At 42.4% G+C, this 17,704-nt stretch overlaps 1 protein-coding gene across 4 annotated transcripts in view; it reads left to right on the top strand.

Annotated features, from left to right (window-relative positions):
* DENND1A (DENN domain containing 1A) overlaps window positions 1-17,704 on the top strand; it is a 344,343-nt gene that overhangs the window by 260,549 nt on the left and 66,090 nt on the right. For all 4 annotated transcript variants that reach the window (XM_019510878.1, XM_019510876.1, XM_019510880.1 and 1 more), the window contains exons 14-18: window positions 12,483-12,584; window positions 13,147-13,234; window positions 13,774-13,814; window positions 15,597-15,668; window positions 16,830-16,886. In XM_019510878.1, coding sequence (XP_019366423.1) covers window positions 12,483-12,584; window positions 13,147-13,234; window positions 13,774-13,814; window positions 15,597-15,668; window positions 16,830-16,886 — 360 coding nt within the window. The remainder of the gene's footprint in view (window positions 1-12,482; window positions 12,585-13,146; window positions 13,235-13,773; window positions 13,815-15,596; window positions 15,669-16,829; window positions 16,887-17,704) is intronic.

Raw genomic sequence — 17,704 nt, 5'->3', positions numbered from 1 at the left:
GGGATGCGTGCCTCATTCAGTGAGCACGCCACTCTTGAACACGCACCAAACAGTTCAGGTACCAAATCTGGAATATATCATTTCTCACGGGCATTTCCAGGGTGCTCTTATTACAGCATCTGTGTGTTTCACCAACATTAAAAAAAAGTCTTCACAACTCCCTTGTGAATATAGGTGATGTTTATTATCTCCACTTCAAGGATGGAGAACTGAGTTGGATCAGAAGTATCTGCTAATTTTAAGTGCCTAATTTGAAACACCTGGAGACTGATTTCCACCCCTCCTCCCCCCCAGCATTTTTAAAGCATTCTAGCTCTTCCCAGCACAGCTCCACAGCCCTTTGGCTGCAGCTGCGAGCACTCACTGCTTGCGTGCCTCTTGCCCCAGGTCTCTCATCAGAGCTCCCAGCAAAGAAGGAATGAGGTTCGTTTCCAGAGTTGGTCACTGTGTTTTACAGGCCTTATCCAGTGACACTCATGAACTCTGCAACAGAGGCAAGGATGGATCCAGTTCTACAACGGGACATTCAACTTTGAGAACTGTAAAACCATCCTTTCCTTCCCTGTAGTTCCCTGCTTCGTTGACCTGTCTTTCCCAGTGTTGCTGCAGCCCCCAGCGGTTTGGAGAGACTCCTGGACTGCAGCTTGCCCCATGCCTATAGAGTCTCAGAGAACTTAATTGCCAGACTAACAAGTCTCTACTGAACATATGCAATTGTTTTGTGTTCAGAAACTCCCAATTAGGGCAGATTTTCCAGGGTGAGGGCTGACACCTTTCTGATACCTGTGCCAAAATTCAGGCTCCAAGATGCGTCTCAAACCATTGTAAGAGTTTTAAAAAAATAGGCCAAACGTATTCTTCCCTGGTCTTGGTCTTAAGAAAGACTGGATTTGTTTGAGCTGAAACTTTTTGGTTTTGTTTTTTTAAAGAATCTGTCTGAGGAGGACAGGATTTGGCATGGAAAATTTCAGCTCGCGGTGTCAACATTTGGCAAAATTAAGGAATTTTATAATGAAAAGTGGCAATCAACTTTAGCTGAAGTTATGATCACCAGCTCTGTTTATAAAAATGTTACTTGTACTTGAGAACCGCTACTTCTCTAGTCCATGGAGTACAGCATGCTCTCATGTCTACCGCTTTCTGAACCAGTGCGCGTGTGTGTAGGTAGGCATGGAGTATGGATCTGGTGACACCAAATAATTTGTGGTCTTAGAGGGTTTTTAGGGTGTAACTTTCCAGGAAGTGTTGATGATAATTTACAAGTCTTGTTGTTAAACGCCCCCGTCTTGGAAGTCTTTCCCTGTAATGGAGGATATTGCCCATAGATGCATTCTTTTGAGTATGGACAAACATACCGCTTAGCCACTTTAAAATGGGTGAAAAAGAGCCGCTACTCCGAAGCTTACGGCAGATGTTACCTCTGCAGGGTCCCGTAGCATTACAAGAGTGTTAAACTGCCCCCCCCTTGGACCCTGAGTGAAGAAGGATTAAAGATGGGAGCGGTCTTGCTACCCTTGTGCCATTACAGAATCAGTCCTTTGATAACAAGTGCAGGTGTTGCATCCGTCTGCACCCTGTCTTCTACCTGTGCAAATCAGGTTAGAATGAGACATGGGATGAAAACTGCAAAAGCCACTATTTTTAAAAACACTTTGATTAAAAACACAAATTAAGAGAACGTATTCATTTTTATCCATTAACTGTTAGTGTTTGTGTCCTGTGTAATGTGCAGGTACTGCTGAGAATATCAAATTCATTTTACAAGGACATTGCTCCTACAGTTGCGTATGCATGTGAAAGAAACCTTGCTCTAAGAGCTGAGCAGGTTTTAGTTGTGCTGTATTAAAGACGAGACCTGATAGCATGCCAGTGGTGGAGTGCAGACGTAGTGTTTCACGGAGCTGAAGAAATTCCTGAGCTGCTGGTCACAGCCATACTTGGACTTGAGTGGAAAAACGAGGTATCAAACCGAGGTGAGTTGCTAGTGTTTTAGCGCTCTGTGGCTTGTTAGTGCTCTTAGTGATGGCTGGTGGAAGAGCTGAAAGTTTAGGCAGTTTTCTGCCTGAAATCTTAGCAGCTTCGATCTCGTTTCCTGCGTGTAAAAAGCATGTGGTTCCAGGGCAGCCGAGAACGACTTCGCAAGATGAAAAAGATCATTGAGGGCGGGCAGGTCTGGAGGGGAGCAGAGTTGGCATTTTTGGCCCTGCAAATAGCTGTCCATCTGCTCCCTGTCAGAATATGTTAGGAGTGCATCTGGATCCATGCCCTGGAGTTTCAGCTCGAAGCGGGTCATGTGGTTGTCTCCACGACAACTCAAGGAGCTGTGTAAACTGCTGCGCTCGGAGCCAGATGCTTCTCTGCACATGTGGTCTAATTAGATGGCATTTCCCCCCTCACAAAAGAGCTAAGAAATTTTGCATGGTTTCCATGTGAGAAATGTGTGGACGGTACAATGGGCGTGGGGAGGGGTCGTGCGGCCAGGCTTTAAACAATGACACTTGCTCTGCGTCGGTGTTTCTGCGAGCGCCGGGGTGGCAGTAGCGCATCCTTTCATTCGCTGCAGCCCGGGATGCAGCGGGAAGAGGAAGAGTCCGAGGGGGAAGTGGTGGAAGGGAAGTCTGCTTTTACCTTCGTATGGGATCTAGCACTCCCTCTGCTTAGGCCTGTTTCAGGCAAAGATTTAGTCATCATCTGGGCTTTTTCAATAAATGCTCATAATGTTAGTGTGGAATTAGGAAATCTCTCAATCTCTCAGAGGCTGGAGGTGAGAAAGTAGCTGAGTTGAAATTGTAGGAGGTGAGATGTCGAACAGGAAAGCCTGGGGAAAAAATGACGGAAAATCAGGCAAGATAGAAAAGGCCTGCAACTTTCTGATATGACACAAGCAATTGAGATCTATTTATAAGGCAAGACAGAGGGGCTCTGTTTGGTCCAAATAAGCCAGGAGCTCTGTCAAAAGTAAATGGAAGGAAGAGATGTCAGAATGAGCTTTTTGTTGGCAACAGGAACAGATTCCCTCTAGTTTATGGCTACGTACTTTTGCCTTTCTGCCAGTGAATTTGCCGTCTCAGAGAGATGGTACCTTCTTGCTTAAACATAAAATCTGAGCCCGTCTGTAGGGAAATAATGAGTGAACGAAGTTTGAAGAAGAATCATAGTGCATGTCTCTTTATTTTTCAAATGTACTCAGTGCTAGTCAGGATCCCTTGCTTTTTCTAAGGAGAAGCATCTCAGGTCACTTTAGACTAGATCACCGGATTTTCCAAGCATTAGCTAAAGATGAGGATAGTAAGTGGGCGCCTGGTTCAGGTCCACCGGGGATGGAACGAGTGAGCAGCTCCAGTGATCCCTACAGAGGAGCGGTGTCGCATGCCTGACTGTCCAGCGAGCCAAGCTGTTAAGTCATCAAATCACACGTGTGTAAATACATGTAGAGAGAATCGCACATGAGAGAGAGAGTAATAAATGTAATAATAAAAATCTAATTTACTGATTAGGTTTCCCTAGTGATCATTACATGACTGGAACAGAGGAAATGTGACCTTTTCCAGCATCCTAACACCAGCACCTTTGATTAAGCCTCTGAGAGGACCTAATGGCTTCAGCTGCGAACCTGGCTTCATCCTGAACCATGGGTTTTCATGGCAGTAATGGTCCCCCTGCTTAGTCAATTAGTCGGTGGAATTTTTATGCTCTTCCTTTCCGTGTGTCCTGCTGAGGCTTCCACACCCAATTACCAGGCCAAGTAACGTGAAGACAGATTGGGCCATGCTACTCACTTATATTGCCATGTACATAGGGGGAGGGAACATTGCCAGTTGACATTGCTGTATTTTCGTGTATTAGTAACTCCAGGAGTCCCTAAAGGGTAAAAATTATAATACTTTCCTCACTCCGTTAGCTACATTTTATTTGTGGAGAGAATTTTATGACTTGTTGTTCTGTATTATGTCCAGGTTGGGACAGAAGGGGATTGCTACCTGCTATGTTTATGAAGGGAAATTCTTTTCGAGTTGGCCTGTTGCATCTAGCAGTAGTTGGTGCTTCCTCCTCTGCCTCCAGTGCAGGATATTACTGTGCCTTCCAACCTTCACAAAAGTCAGAGTAGCACAAGAGTAAGACATGATTGCCAGATTGGGATCATTCATCATGCACAAGTTACACACTTTTGTGGGGACCGGATTCCCTCTCAAACACCCTGGGGTTAAAAAGCAGTTTCCTTTGCACTTGGAAGTGCCCAGATTGAAAATGTTCCTCGATGCCTTGCTTTTGGCTGTTTTAGCTCTTGAGATCAAATAAATATAGTTCTCTGTTTCTGTGTGGTTTTTCTCTTTTTTTTAATCTTTAGTTTATTTAACAACTTACTACTCTTTTCTGAGCCCTTGGGTGTCTTGATGCCAGAGGCTGACTGAATATGTTGGTGAGGTCCATTGTAGGACACGGTGGCTGATTAAGTGCCTGATTGAGCAAACAGGGGAAAAGATTGCAAGTTGATTTTTGCCCTTTCATTTGTTTCCCTTGTTTTCAGGGTAGGCTGGGTTTCAGGGTGACTCATGGGACAGCATCTGATGAAGTGAGCGCTGGCTCACAGAAGCTTATCCTATACATCTCTGATTTAGCTAGCCTGGAAGGTGCAAATCTACCTTGCCTTCTGCGATAGTTAACCACCTTTCACTGTCATCTTTCTTCACATTTTCATTGAAGGTTTTCTGTTGTTGGGGAACATCAGAGTCTGTACCTGGGTTCTTCAGTAAGGTACTTTAGGTGATTGAACAGGGCTTATTTAGTCTGGAGACAAGAAGACTTGAGAGGGGATTGAATAGCAGCCTTCACCTCCCTGCAGGGGGGCTGCAAAGAGGATGGAGCTGGACTGTTCTCAGTGGGGGCAGGTGACAGGACAAGGAGCAATGGGCTCAGGTTGCAGCAAGTTGAGTTGTGGTTGGATATTGGGAAGAATTTTCTCACAAGGAGGGTGGTGAAGCACTGGGACAGGCTCCCCAGAGAGGGTACAGTCTCCATCCTTGGAGGTGTTTAAGGCCCTGGTAGACAGAGCCCTGGCTGGGATGATGTAGTTGGGGCTGGTCCTGCTTTGAGCAGGGAGTTGGACTAGACGTGACCTTCTGAGGTCCCTTCAACCCTCATTTTCTATGTTTCTGTGATTATATGAGGCAACTCTGGATAAATGTTTGCTTTCTGCACTCAACAAAGAAACTGAAGGAAAGCAAAATATAACCAATGTTGGCCTCTGGGGACATAAGCAGTCCCTAAATCCTGCACCTTTACTTATCATTTGTGCAGGGATCACTTTTTATCTCAAGTTAACATAACATTTTGTTCCATAATACTAAATTAAAAAAAAAAAAGTAAGAGCTTGACATTTAAGCCATGTGCAGTTTATTTTTCTGTAAGAGTATTTTCAAGCACACTCATAATATTTTGTCATGGTAGAAAATAGCTCATGTGAGGAACAGCACTATAATTTTCTCCTTTATTGTAGTGCTCCACAATAGCTATAATAGAAAAGGCTCTTTTCATTGTAGGGGATCGGAATCTCTGCAGCTGCTTTGGATGCAGAACTTGTCGACTTCAATGGCAGTATTACTCCTGCAGTAATTACAGAATCAGGCCCTGAAATTACCTTACCAGCTAATGATAAAATCGCATGTAGGCCATAAGGTTTTTGTGGAATAAATACCGAGGCAGAGCACTACAGTGCATGTTATACTGGTAATTTATAGCATATTTTGGAGAAAAAGAGAATTCCTAGCTCAGGCAGTGACATTTGAGACATGCTTATCTGATATACCTCTTGGCACATAATGGCATATTACATTGTTTGACTCTCTTAACACCTACACTCATGCTTTGACACAGCATCAAGCAGGAAGAGAAGGAAAAGGCTGGTGTTTTAAGGTGTAGAACAAGGATTAGAAAAATTATGGGTTCTCGTCCTGGGACTTTTGTGATCTTGTGTATGTTACTTAGCATCCTCGAGTCTCTCGTGGAACTATGAAATGGGGTTAATACTTTCTGCAGCCAGCTGGTTTATCTTGAAGAAGTTTTAACTTCTTTTTTGGCTTATATTGTTTCCATTTTTTGCACAATAAAGATCTTGCAAAATAAAAACATGTTCAGATAATTTCTGCCACTTCATAGCTTTTATGTGCAAAGTAGAAGCATGATCCATTCTTAGTATGCTCTCTTGTATCTCTGAGCATCTCAGGTAACCCTATCTTACGAATGGGTAGAAGCTCTGTTGTAACTTGAATAAGCTTAAAAGGGGTTTCTGATTTGAAGGCATTTAGGATGATTGTGGAATTGATCACAGTTTCAAATCCACTGTATTATTAAAGGGCTAAAACGATGCAGTGCAAAAGTGCGATAAAGTGTTTATGCAGACTATCTGATTAGTGTGTTCTGGCTTGATAGGAAGTCATGAATCCATTAATCTTGCTTTGCGCTTCACAATTTAGCCTGTTGGAAATGGTTGTCAAAAATGCTTTGAGGAGTTGTAGGACAGATGTATGCAACACACCCTTTGAAAAGATGACAACACTTGTACCTTCTTGGATTTTTTTATAATCTTTCCACTATTTTGATACTGTTTGATTTTTTTATCTGTTTCACAGTGGATAGAGCTGTCCAGTAACCAGTTCAGTTTTGTAAAGGGAATTTTAAGGGTTTTCTCTGAGTGCCCAAGGTAAAATGTTGAAAAGCATCTGAATTTGAACATCAGCACAAGACCATTTGGAGAAGACTCTCAGTGAAACTTAGGCTGCTAAATGATTGTCACTTTTAAAAAAAAGACATGCTTGTTTCTAAGTCACTTAGGTCATTGTAAAACTCTGCTTTCCACTTTTGAACTGGGCGAGTACTCCACCAGTACTTTGTGGCGTGGTCAGCACCAGCTTCCACAACTGCTTGCTTGACTGCAGATCAGGACATAAGGGTGCTACACAGCCACTTAGACCCTTGGAGCTCGTCCGTGTCCAGCAGCCTCGACAGATCGTCTCCCAGTCCTGCGTTTCCCCAGTTTGATACATCCTAGGACCACCTATCGGGGGACATGGTGACTCAGTCTGATCAGCTGTTGTCGTCTTTCTTGTCCTTTTACAAGATTATTACTTGAGTTCAATGTCAGCTTTGTGTGCTTGGAGCTTTCAGAGAGGCACTATCAGTACTCGGTATTGCTGAGTATCTAAGGAAGCTGTCCATTTTTTTTCCTTGGCTGTTGTAAACTCATAAAGAAGAAGCAGTTCTGAGTATTTGAATGCCTTTAACAATGTTTAAACGCTCTGGTGACGGGCACGCGAGAGAACCCTAAGACGGAATTCGGATGGGGCGAGTATTTTGATAGGAGACCTAGTGCCGAGCTGGAACAGCCTGCATTTGTAAATATGCCCAGCACTTTGAAAGAGCCCACTCTTTGCACTTCAGTCGTTTGTGTAGTTCCTGTTAGCAATTCAAATTTGTCACAACTAGTGGCATCCTCAAATGAACTGTCTCCACTCTTTTGAACACTGGTTTTCCATTTACTGTTCATTACAAGAAGTGTGGTCAAATCTGTGAGCATGTGCTTTCTTTGTTCCTGAGTAGCATTTTGAATTGCTAATAAAAGGATGATGCCATGTGCTTATTAGGATGTGTTTGATCCATGCCCTTCTGATTTCTGTTATGATTGAGGCAGGTTTATGAGATGAGCTTTCTTGTGCTGCATTTATGTCGTGGTTATGTCAAGGTTATTTGTCGTTGCGAATGCAAACTGAATGAGCCAATAGCCTCTTAAGTATCTATCACCGACTTCAAATTTCCTTTATGGAATCCTGCCGACTGACTGATCCCGTCTCTCCAGCTGTGAGAAGCTGATCTTTATTTGACATTGTACTCAGTTCTTGAAAGGTCTGCAGTCTTTCTTGGGTTGCTCTTGTACTTGGGTTAAGGAATACATCCATATTAGTACTATGATCCTCATGTCTTGGCTTCATTGTAATTCTGGCTGGAGTTTGGGATGATAATTCCCAGAATATCTCTGCAGGCTTCACTGTCATTATCAATATAGCCAATTTGATAAAGGCCGTGGTTACTTGTAACATTTAGGGAATAAAACAATGGTACATGAATTTTCTAAATTTCATTGCTCTTGCTCTATATTTGGGATTTGGATGCACAATATACTGAAACTATGCTCCAACAGCTTGTATGCCGTCAGTTGTTCTGCAGAGTCCTTAAATGCCACCTACTTTCTTCACTTCATGACTGAGGGAGAGTGCCGTCCTAATGACTTGTGTTTTTATTAGGGAGGCTTCGAAAGAGTGCCTTCAGGGTTTAAAAACACGTACACAGCAACAAAGCGTTCGTTACCCCACACCATACCCATGGTTATGCAAGGGAGATGGAGTGCACCCAGAGCGTCATAACGTCTGGGCTTATGTAGACAGTATTCTTACCTTGGGTACACGACTCTCAAACCCTTCCCTTGTGCCAGATCATCACTGTTGAAATAATTCAGCTGAAGCTAAGTGCCCTTTCCAGCAGTTACAGCAGCAGCTTTGCTCTGCTGCTGCCATGATGTGCACCGCAGGCTCCTCTCTCCCCAGCACGAGTGCGAGTCACTAAACCAGCAAAAGCACTTGGGACCTCCCCAACGCTTCCTTTTTCTTCCCCCAACCTCCCAATCTTTTCCCCCACTTGTTCTACACATCTGTAGCCCTTCCCAGGTGCCCTTTTTCTGTCTTTTGTTTCTCCCCCTTTCCTCTTGGTTCTCTCAGGCCCTAGTGCTGGCCCTTCCAGCCCTCTCCAGCTACCACGGACCCTTCCCTTCCACCATTTCTAAGCAGGATTTGATGGTTTTTGAAAGACTCAAGTGTGATTATGGGCACTTGCTATAATCAACCAGCTGGCTTTCCTACTGCTCTGCTGAATCGGCCATTTCGGCTACAGTACTTGTCACGGGCAGAGGCCCCCCGAGCAGCCCCTTACCGAAGAACTTTGTCTGGGAAGCAGCAGCCGCCGGCGTCCTGGTGTCTCGGCAGTGCAGCTCTGTGACCTGCACGCATCTTCCATCTTGCCCGGCGGCTTCCCAAACAGAACAGCAGCGTCAAGGGGGAGATGGCCGGATTTGTGGCACTTAAGAAAAACAAAGCAAATCTGCTCTGTGTGGCACGTGTACTGTGTAGCTGAATTGCCAGGTTAAAAAAAGAGGAGCTGGCAACAAATGATCTGGTAGGTGCGAGTGAGCAATACATGGGCTCTTTTGGCTTTATAAAGGGTCATAGATTCATAGATTCATAGATTAAGGGTCGGAAGGGACCTAGTAGATCTTCTAGCCCGACCCCCCGCCAGGGCGGGAGAACAACAAAAAACCCCAAAAAGAGAAACGGGACTCAAATGAGTCCAGCCAGGTAGGCATCCAGCCTCTTCTTAAAGACCCCCAGGGTAGGGGCCAGCACCACTTCCCTTGGAAGTTGGTTCCAGCTCCTAGCCGCCCTAACTGTGAAGTAGTTTTTGCGGATGTCCAATCTATACCTCCTCTCCATCAACTTGTGCCCATTACTCCTTGTTATGCCAGCGGGCACTAGGGGAAACAGCGTCTCCCCCAAACCCTTCTGGTCCCCCCTAGTGAGTCTATAGACAGTCACCAGGTCCCCCCTCAGCCTTCTCTTGTGGAGGCTGAATAGGTTCAGGTCCCGCAGTCTCTCACTGTAGGGTCTGCCCTGTTGTCCCCGGATCATGCGGTAGCAGCACTGCCATAATGATCTTCATTATGCTGTATGAGAGTAAGATATTAGTACAGGGCAAGGCTTGCAAGGGCGCTGTTTAGTGCCCAACCCTCAATGATTTTCAGTAGAAGTTGGGGTCCAAATTCCCAGCCACACATTAAAAATCTCCCTGTTATTTATAAGGCTCTAGAATTTGTGCGTTTCTGTAGAGAAACGAAAGTGCTTTGTGCGCCAAAACGCTAAATTGAATCAGCGTTGCACAGTCGACCTGGTCCTCCCCAGTGTTACAGTAATGCATGCATTTTCTGGCATCCGCAGTCCACAGAAGAAGCATGTAGCGGTTATTTACATATTGGATGAATCAAGGCCTAAATTCTGACTGCTGGAAATTGTGAGCTAAATGGCTGAAGGCTTTATTAACTGAAGTCGTTATAATGATTGCCTTGTGTGTGAGCAAATCCATTACTCTCACAAAACACCTGCAGCTCCGAGAATGTCCTCCTCTTTGCACGATGTCACCTGTCAGCGAGAGCAGGGCTGATTAGCTGTATAATTTACAACTGACTCTGTCTGTCAAGAAAACAGTCCTGTAGTTCATCTTGTCTTTTTGTAATGAAGCTGAGGATGGGGTTAAGCAGTATGAGTTTTCCCTGTCCTTTGGGTCATGGAGGATAAATGGTGCTAATGCGATCTAAGCCACAAAACTCACGGCTTGACCTCGATGATTCAAGTTTTTTTTTATCATCCAGCAGCAGTAGAGCCTGAATTGGCTCTTCAGAAGCCAAAAGGTCTAATCAACCTAACCACCTAACTAAATCATTGCTACTTGGGGGAAGAAAGCGTGCTACCATAATACCAGGCTTCCCTCTGCGTCCATGCTTGTGTAGGCATGAGAGATCAGGTCACTGGAATGGGGTGGAGTTGGTGTCACATTGCAGATTCATTGCCATAGTGCCAGTGCAACATAAAATGGAATAAAATATGCTTTTGTGTGATGGAGCTTGTTCCCCTCCCGCCCCCACAAAGGGTACGTGTCTTCTGTGGCCATGATGGAAGTCTCAGGATATTTGTAGATTTTGAAAGGACGTTTTCTGTTCAGATCTTCTGTAGAAGAGGATTAAATGAGTGCTAGAGTGTCATTTGGCAAGTTTTTTCTCTGATTACTGAGTTAAATATGGATGAGGACCCAAGCTACTTTGTCCTCTGTTCCCACCAGGACTGTGGCCAGGCCAGCTACAAACGTAGTCATGAAGCTTGTGCAGTTGGCTTGTCGAGGCAAGGTCTTCTTGGTCTAGGAGCCTGTTAGAGCCACGCTAATGATCTTGTGCGTTACCACTGTGGCAGCTACCCTTTATCTGAGCTCTTCCGCATGTAACGTCACTGGTAGTTACAGGCATGTGGCATTCATGTATACGCAGAACAGGCTCCCGTTCCTTGAGTGCAGTCTCTGAAGTTTGTAGCCCATCCATTTCTAGTTGTAGTCATCTATGATATTTGGACTCTTCATAAACTAGATGCAAAGACCCTTGAGTTGTGGCTTTTAGCACATCAGCTGTCAGTATACATCATGCAGGACAGGCTGTCCCTATCTTGAGGAACCAGCATGGAGGCATGGTCTGCCAGCACATAAGTTTTTCTCTAGATCATTTTGAAAAGAAACCCCTTGACAAGCATGTTGTTCACTTAGCCTTGGGGAGGGTAAAAGCATGGCCGTGACCCATAAGTACCTATAAGAGGCATTCAACAAAGATTTGCTTTTCCAAATGTAAATTGTCACCCAGAACTTGGTTCCAGTGTCACTTGAGAAACCTACTCCCATCTCCTGGAAAAACAATGCCCTGGCTTCTCCTGTGCTTGGTGTAGTGGGAATAAGAGACGCCACAGCCACCAGTACTCCAGACTCCTAACTCAGAGGGGTTTGGGGATCTGAAGCAACCTCTTAAAGAGGAAATTTTCTCTGTCAGGTTCTCTGCCTCCTAGCACACATGTTAAATGCTCTCCTGATAAAAAGGCCTGAATATATATTTTTATAAGAGCATGAAAAGAATGCAGAATTAACTTTATATCAAGATAATTTTATCACCCTTTGTTACTGCCATTTTTTTAAATTTAATAAATTTATTTACTTGTTATGCTCAGAATTTGTAGATTTAAATGTGGAGGAAACTTGTGCCCTTATGGCAGATGCACAGCAGACTTCAGCATTAACATAACTCATTAAAATAAGATAAAAGTAGAGCTTCAAAACAATCTCATCTTTTGCCAACAAGCCTGTGAAAAAGGAAAATTTCACTCAATTCAAGATATGAAAGTCTAATCTTTCTGAACTGTAGAGAGAAAACAGAGCAGAAATTACAAGCTTATTTTGTGCAGGTTAACTCTCTGGGTCCAGTCAAAGCAATTTTTTAGGTATTTGGGGAGTTTAGTGTATAAAATCCAGAGACCTTTATGTTTCTTTGAGGTGTTGAATAGCAAGCTACCATTCTGGAGGATGAACACCCTACCAGTTTTAGCAAAATATGCAGATAGGTTATGTTGAACATATACAATTTTCCTACATTAATAATTACCTCTAGGTGACATGATTAGGAGCTGTGGTGTCCCTTCTTGCTCTCGTGCGTGTTAACCCAATGAACAACTGTAATTTACTCAGCTTAATAGCAGACCCGCTTTTAATTTTTAGTCAAGTGGAAGTTGACAGAATGCCAATTTTGTTGATCAAAGGCATGTATTGCCATGTTCCCAATGCTCTGAACTTTGCAGGGGGAGCCCATCACGTTTTGTGAAGAAACCTTTGTGTCTCACCGTTCCGCTGCGATGAGGCAGTTCCTCCAGAATGCCATTCAGCTCCAGCTCTTCAAACAGGTACGTCTCCACCATGCAAACACGTCATTTCACACTGAATGGGTTTCTTGTTTTGTGTTCTTTTAATAAGCACTGCTCATTTTCATACTACTTGCTCTGGATAAGTCACATACTCAGGGAAATTAGTACTTCCATTTACTAATTAAAGTAGATGCGACTCCTTCAGCAGTACTTTAACTGTTGTCTGCTAGCATTGCTCACAACCAAGTGTGAAACTGCGTCTATTAAATAGAGCCGTATGTTCTGCTCTGATTGAATTCCCATCGGTCAGTGTGAGCAGAATTGGAACCAATTGTGTCAGCAGATTCGGTCAGAACACAGAGCATTATTGTGCCCTTTCGGGGAGGCCAAATACAAGTAGTTCCCTGTTCTCTTATAAAAGAACATACTGGTATACACTGGCAAAGTGATGTTCTGTTTCTGTGCTACCTGTTTAAAGGCACGTTCATCCCAAAAGTTTGTAACTTTCTCTTTTACAACAAGTTCAGAATAATGTTTTCAGTTGTGATAGGGTTGGAATGCTTTATTAGGTTATACATTTTTCTTATAAATGTTTTTGCAGTTTATTGATGGCCGCCTTGATCTTCTCAACTCTGGAGAGGGCTTCAGTGATGTTTTTGAAGAAGAAATAAATATGGGAGAATATGCTGGTAAGAAATATTTATTTCTATATATAAAAAAAAAAAAAAAAAAAAACCCACAATTCTTGGATGTGTATTCCTGATTTAATAGGTCAGGATGTTCACTCAGTTGGGGCAAACGGTATCAGCAACAATGCCTGTGAACTTTTCTTTCTTCTCTAGAAGTCTGTCTGCATAATTATCTTAGGTTCTTTATGGGGCTTTACAGATCCCTGCTTTACCATAAGACCAGAAGAGGTCTTGCACTACAGGCCTGAGAAACTTTGACTGAAAACATTGCCATCTCTTCTTTCTTTTCGTGAGAATTAAAAAAACTCATTAACTTTTTCAAATGTCTGTGAGAGAACCCAGGGAGAAGAGTAATTCCACTTACCCACTTGTCTTTCTCCCATTCGCTATCTAGTTAACTTTTGGTTACCCTATTCCCAGTAGAGGGAAGAGGACAGATATCTTCTCCTAAATTATTCATGCCAGTACTACCACTACAAACAGTGAATGCCAGCATTTCTTATTACTAAGGAATAAAGAATTTTTCTTTCTATCTTCAGGTAGTGACAAACTGTACCACCAGTGGCTCTCAACAGTAAGGGTAAGAATACAATATTCTCCAAATGCACACCATCATTCTTGTTGGACCATTGACAGTTTTTGCACCATTATTAAATGCCACTAGCTGAAGCAAGACCAGTTTCAATCCCACAATGTTTAGTCTGGGTCAAATAACACTATCCTTGCAGAAAGATAATGTGCTGTTCATACAAAGTGAAAAATAGAAGGGAGAATGCACTTGGGAAGAAAAAAACCCCCAGTAGTGCTGAGGTTAATATTTCTTATGGTCTTTCAATCCTGCTTCTATCATCTTGGCATATAGAAATATGTGGTTGCCTATTCTGAACAGTTTTACTACTTAATAATTGTGAACAATGGGAAACATGGAAAAGGGGGTGCTGCTTTTTTCTGCTGCACAGCCCATGAGTTTCTGTGTCTGCTTAGACTAACACTGTGTATTTGACTGTGAAATATCCAGTGTAAATATGCAGAAATAATACACTGCTGTTTGTAAATAATAAATGGTCATTCTGGCTCCATACTGGGGACTTGATTTCATAGGTCTCTCCCCCACCAAAAATGATGCATCTACATTATCAGTAGTTAAAGCTGCACGTGACTGGGAAGGGATGTTTTGAGGAGAGCTCCCTTCTTTGAGTCTAGCATCCCATTCCTCTTCAGTCCTGGTTAGGAGCAGAAATTCACACTAGGCAAACTGCTGGACTGCAAGCTGTCTAGTTTGCTGAGGATTAAATGCCGTTATAATGTTAATGATGCTAAACAAAAAAGTGCTTACATACATGTAGTATTCCAAATCATGTTAAAAGGAGAGAAAAAAAGAATTGTTATGAATTAAGGTTAAACCGAAGTGCTTTCAAGTTGCTTTTAATAAAGCTTGTTTAAATTCTGTTCACTAACATGTAGTAAATCTCAAGTTAAAGTAGTTTGCATCAACATTTGTAACACTTCTGAAAGCATAATTGTATGTTAGGATAAACTATCGTGAAATTATGCAGCATTTTATTCCATGGATTTACCCATCTGCTGTTCACACAAGATTTATTTATCAAATAATGTACTGTGCAGCAAGAGTCAATGGTGTGCAGAAGATAAATAAAACACTAACTAGACTAATAGATTATTCTGTCTGACATATCACAGTCTTATGTGCCTTTTATGGTGTCCTCTGTATGCGATTCAGCTTTTCTGGAATTATGCTTCGGCTGTAGCTAGATTTCATGTTTTCTCAATTCATCCCTTCTCCCAGTGTTTGGATACCGAGAGAGACAGCACACCAGCAATATACAGACTGTAAGGGAAAAAAGGGCGTGAAAGGGAAAGTGCACTGCAGACAGTAGGATTTTTTTCAGAGCAAATGTACAAGCTACTCTGGATGGATTGGTCTGCCCCAGCTAGGCATTAGTTGTTATGGTGCTTTATTAAACATACTTGCTTTTAATGTAATGCATAGGAGATCCATGGCAAGTGACAAGGACTGTTATGGATTCTGTTTTAGTGAGAGGAGCTCTGAACATAGACATAATGAGATGGGTGCTTTTTGTTATCAGAAACTGAAATCTTTTATATTGCAAAATGCTGTCCTAAAAGTGATTTAAAAGGAACCAGATTTTCCTTGGAAAAAGAGTATCTAATCATTAATGAGAGATGAATTATACAGTATTTAAAAAAATACTAGCTGGATGTGAAGCTCTGATATCAAATACAGGTATTGCTTTCTGCCACTAAAATGATGTCTCTGTATCGTCATTTTTTGCTTTAAAGTGGTTCAGTTAAAATGACTCTATTGTTACTGTAATTATAGAAAGGAAGTGGAGCCATTTTAAATACAGTAAAGACCAAGGCTAACCCTGCCATGAAGACTGTCTATAAGTTTGTGAGTATTATGTACTATCATATTACCCAGACAACTGAATTGAACTAGGATGCTGTTTTAACCTTTTAAATGTATCCTGAGACTTAAGTCCTTCTCTGTACACTAATCAGATGGCACAAGATAAATGCTTTTTAGCAATGGAGGGCTGGCACCAGTATCATTAAGCGTCTATCGCGAAATGGTTTTAATTTCTGTTCCTCTTAAAATATTTTCTTTTTCAATTAAATGGTGTTTGAAACTTTTTATAGTAATTAAATCGCAAGAGAAATCACAGTGCCCTGTGATTTTTTCCTCAAAGTACAAAGTGACATTGTAATTATTAAACAGCATGATTTCTGTGGGGCAGTACCTGTATCCTGTACTAAACACCTTTCCCATTTCATCTGAACGCTGTTGGAAATCGATTGTTACCCCTGGGCCTCTCTGCTAGCACCTCTGTGGAAATGAGGAAATCCTCCCATTTTCCCACTTGTTCCATCTCTTATAAATATCCATTAAGTTCCCCCAGAAATTTCTCACACCTGTGTACTTTGTGCCTGACTTCTTGGGCTGTTTTTTAAATGGAAGTCTTTTCAATGCTTGGTTAACAAATAGGTAATAAGTTACTGCACTATGATTTGTAACTGCCAATTTCACTGCACAGGGATAAAATAAAATGGAAACAAGTGAGGATTTCTTCAAAACTGAATTCTAGGAAACAGTATGACAAAAGCCGTGAGGTGTCTGCTCAAACTGTGCCCACGTGCCAGCTTCCAGTTTGAGAGAGGCCCCAAGGTTTAGGTCTGGGTCTGATGAAATGAAGCTGGTATTCAGAGCGCTGCAGCAGGGAAGTTTGTAGCGCTGCTATTACTAGTAATTGTTACCATGCAGCCAGAGATAAGTAATTAAAGAGTGGGGAAAAATTGAAGGTTTTGGTGGGGAGGGAATTCTCTGCCATCACAACGGAGAAAACAAAATCTCTGCTACATCGTTAAAAGATTTTTTTTTAACCTCTTAGATTTATATTTGTTTTTATAGCTATTATGTTTTCAATGTGATGATCCAATTTTTTCCTTGCCATTTTGAGTAATCAGAGAAGGTGAGTCTTGATGGACTGAAATCAAGCACAGTCACTGCTGGAAATAGAAAGGGATTTTTAACTTAAATTAATTTTTCATGCAGGCAAAAGATCATGCAAAAATGGGAATAAAAGAGGTGAAAAACCGCTTGAAGCAAAAGGTACTTGAAGTTCTTATTCAAAATGTATAAGCACCACGTATGAAATACTTAGCCACAAAAAGCATTATGTGATCAATAGAAAGCTGTTTGATACAGTGTTGTTAGCACACTTCAAAATGCATTACCAGCTGTCCTGGATTTTTCACACTGTTATAAATATTCACAGACAAAAAAACTATCTTCAAATACATTAAGGCTCTGACTTAAACCCACAAAAGCCAGAAAATTGAGTGTTCCATTTATGGCTGTCCCTCTCCCGTCCATTGTGCCAAGGCATTGTGGGAGGGGGCTTTGCATGAACTAGCTGATCTTGCCTCCGGTAATGACAGTGAACTTTGTTCCAAATGGCAAATTGTTGTATATTCCCAGAGTGACCTCGCGAGGAAAATAGCCCAGGGTCTCCAGTTGGGTCCATGGTTAGCTCATGTCATCAGTGTCTCCTCTAAAGTTTAAGCACAACTGAATTGAATTAGGCTCTAGTTTTAAATCTGATTTTTTTTTCTTTAAATTTGTGGTCATATCTTCAAAAAGGGGAGGAAAGAGGACCTGGGGAACTACAGGCCAGTCAGCCTTACCTCGATCCTGGGCAAGCTGTTTGAGAAAATTATTCTGGCACGCATCCAGGAGGGGCCAGCAGGGAACGGCATGCTCAGGGGCAACCAGCACGGGTTCATCAGCGGCAGGTCCTGTCAGACCAACCTGGTGGCCTTTTACGACCAGGTCACTAAATCATTGGATGCAGGGGTGGCAGTGGATATAGTTTTCCTAGACTTCAGGAAGGCTTTTGATACTGTCTCTCACCCCATTCTCATTAGGAA

The sequence above is a fragment of the Gavialis gangeticus genome, unplaced genomic scaffold (assembly GCF_001723915.1).
Source record: "Gavialis gangeticus isolate Ggan-Ray unplaced genomic scaffold, GavGan_comp1, whole genome shotgun sequence".
Classification (NCBI taxonomy): Eukaryota; Metazoa; Chordata; order Crocodylia; family Gavialidae; genus Gavialis; species Gavialis gangeticus.
This window is presented reverse-complemented; position numbering and strand designations above follow the sequence as displayed.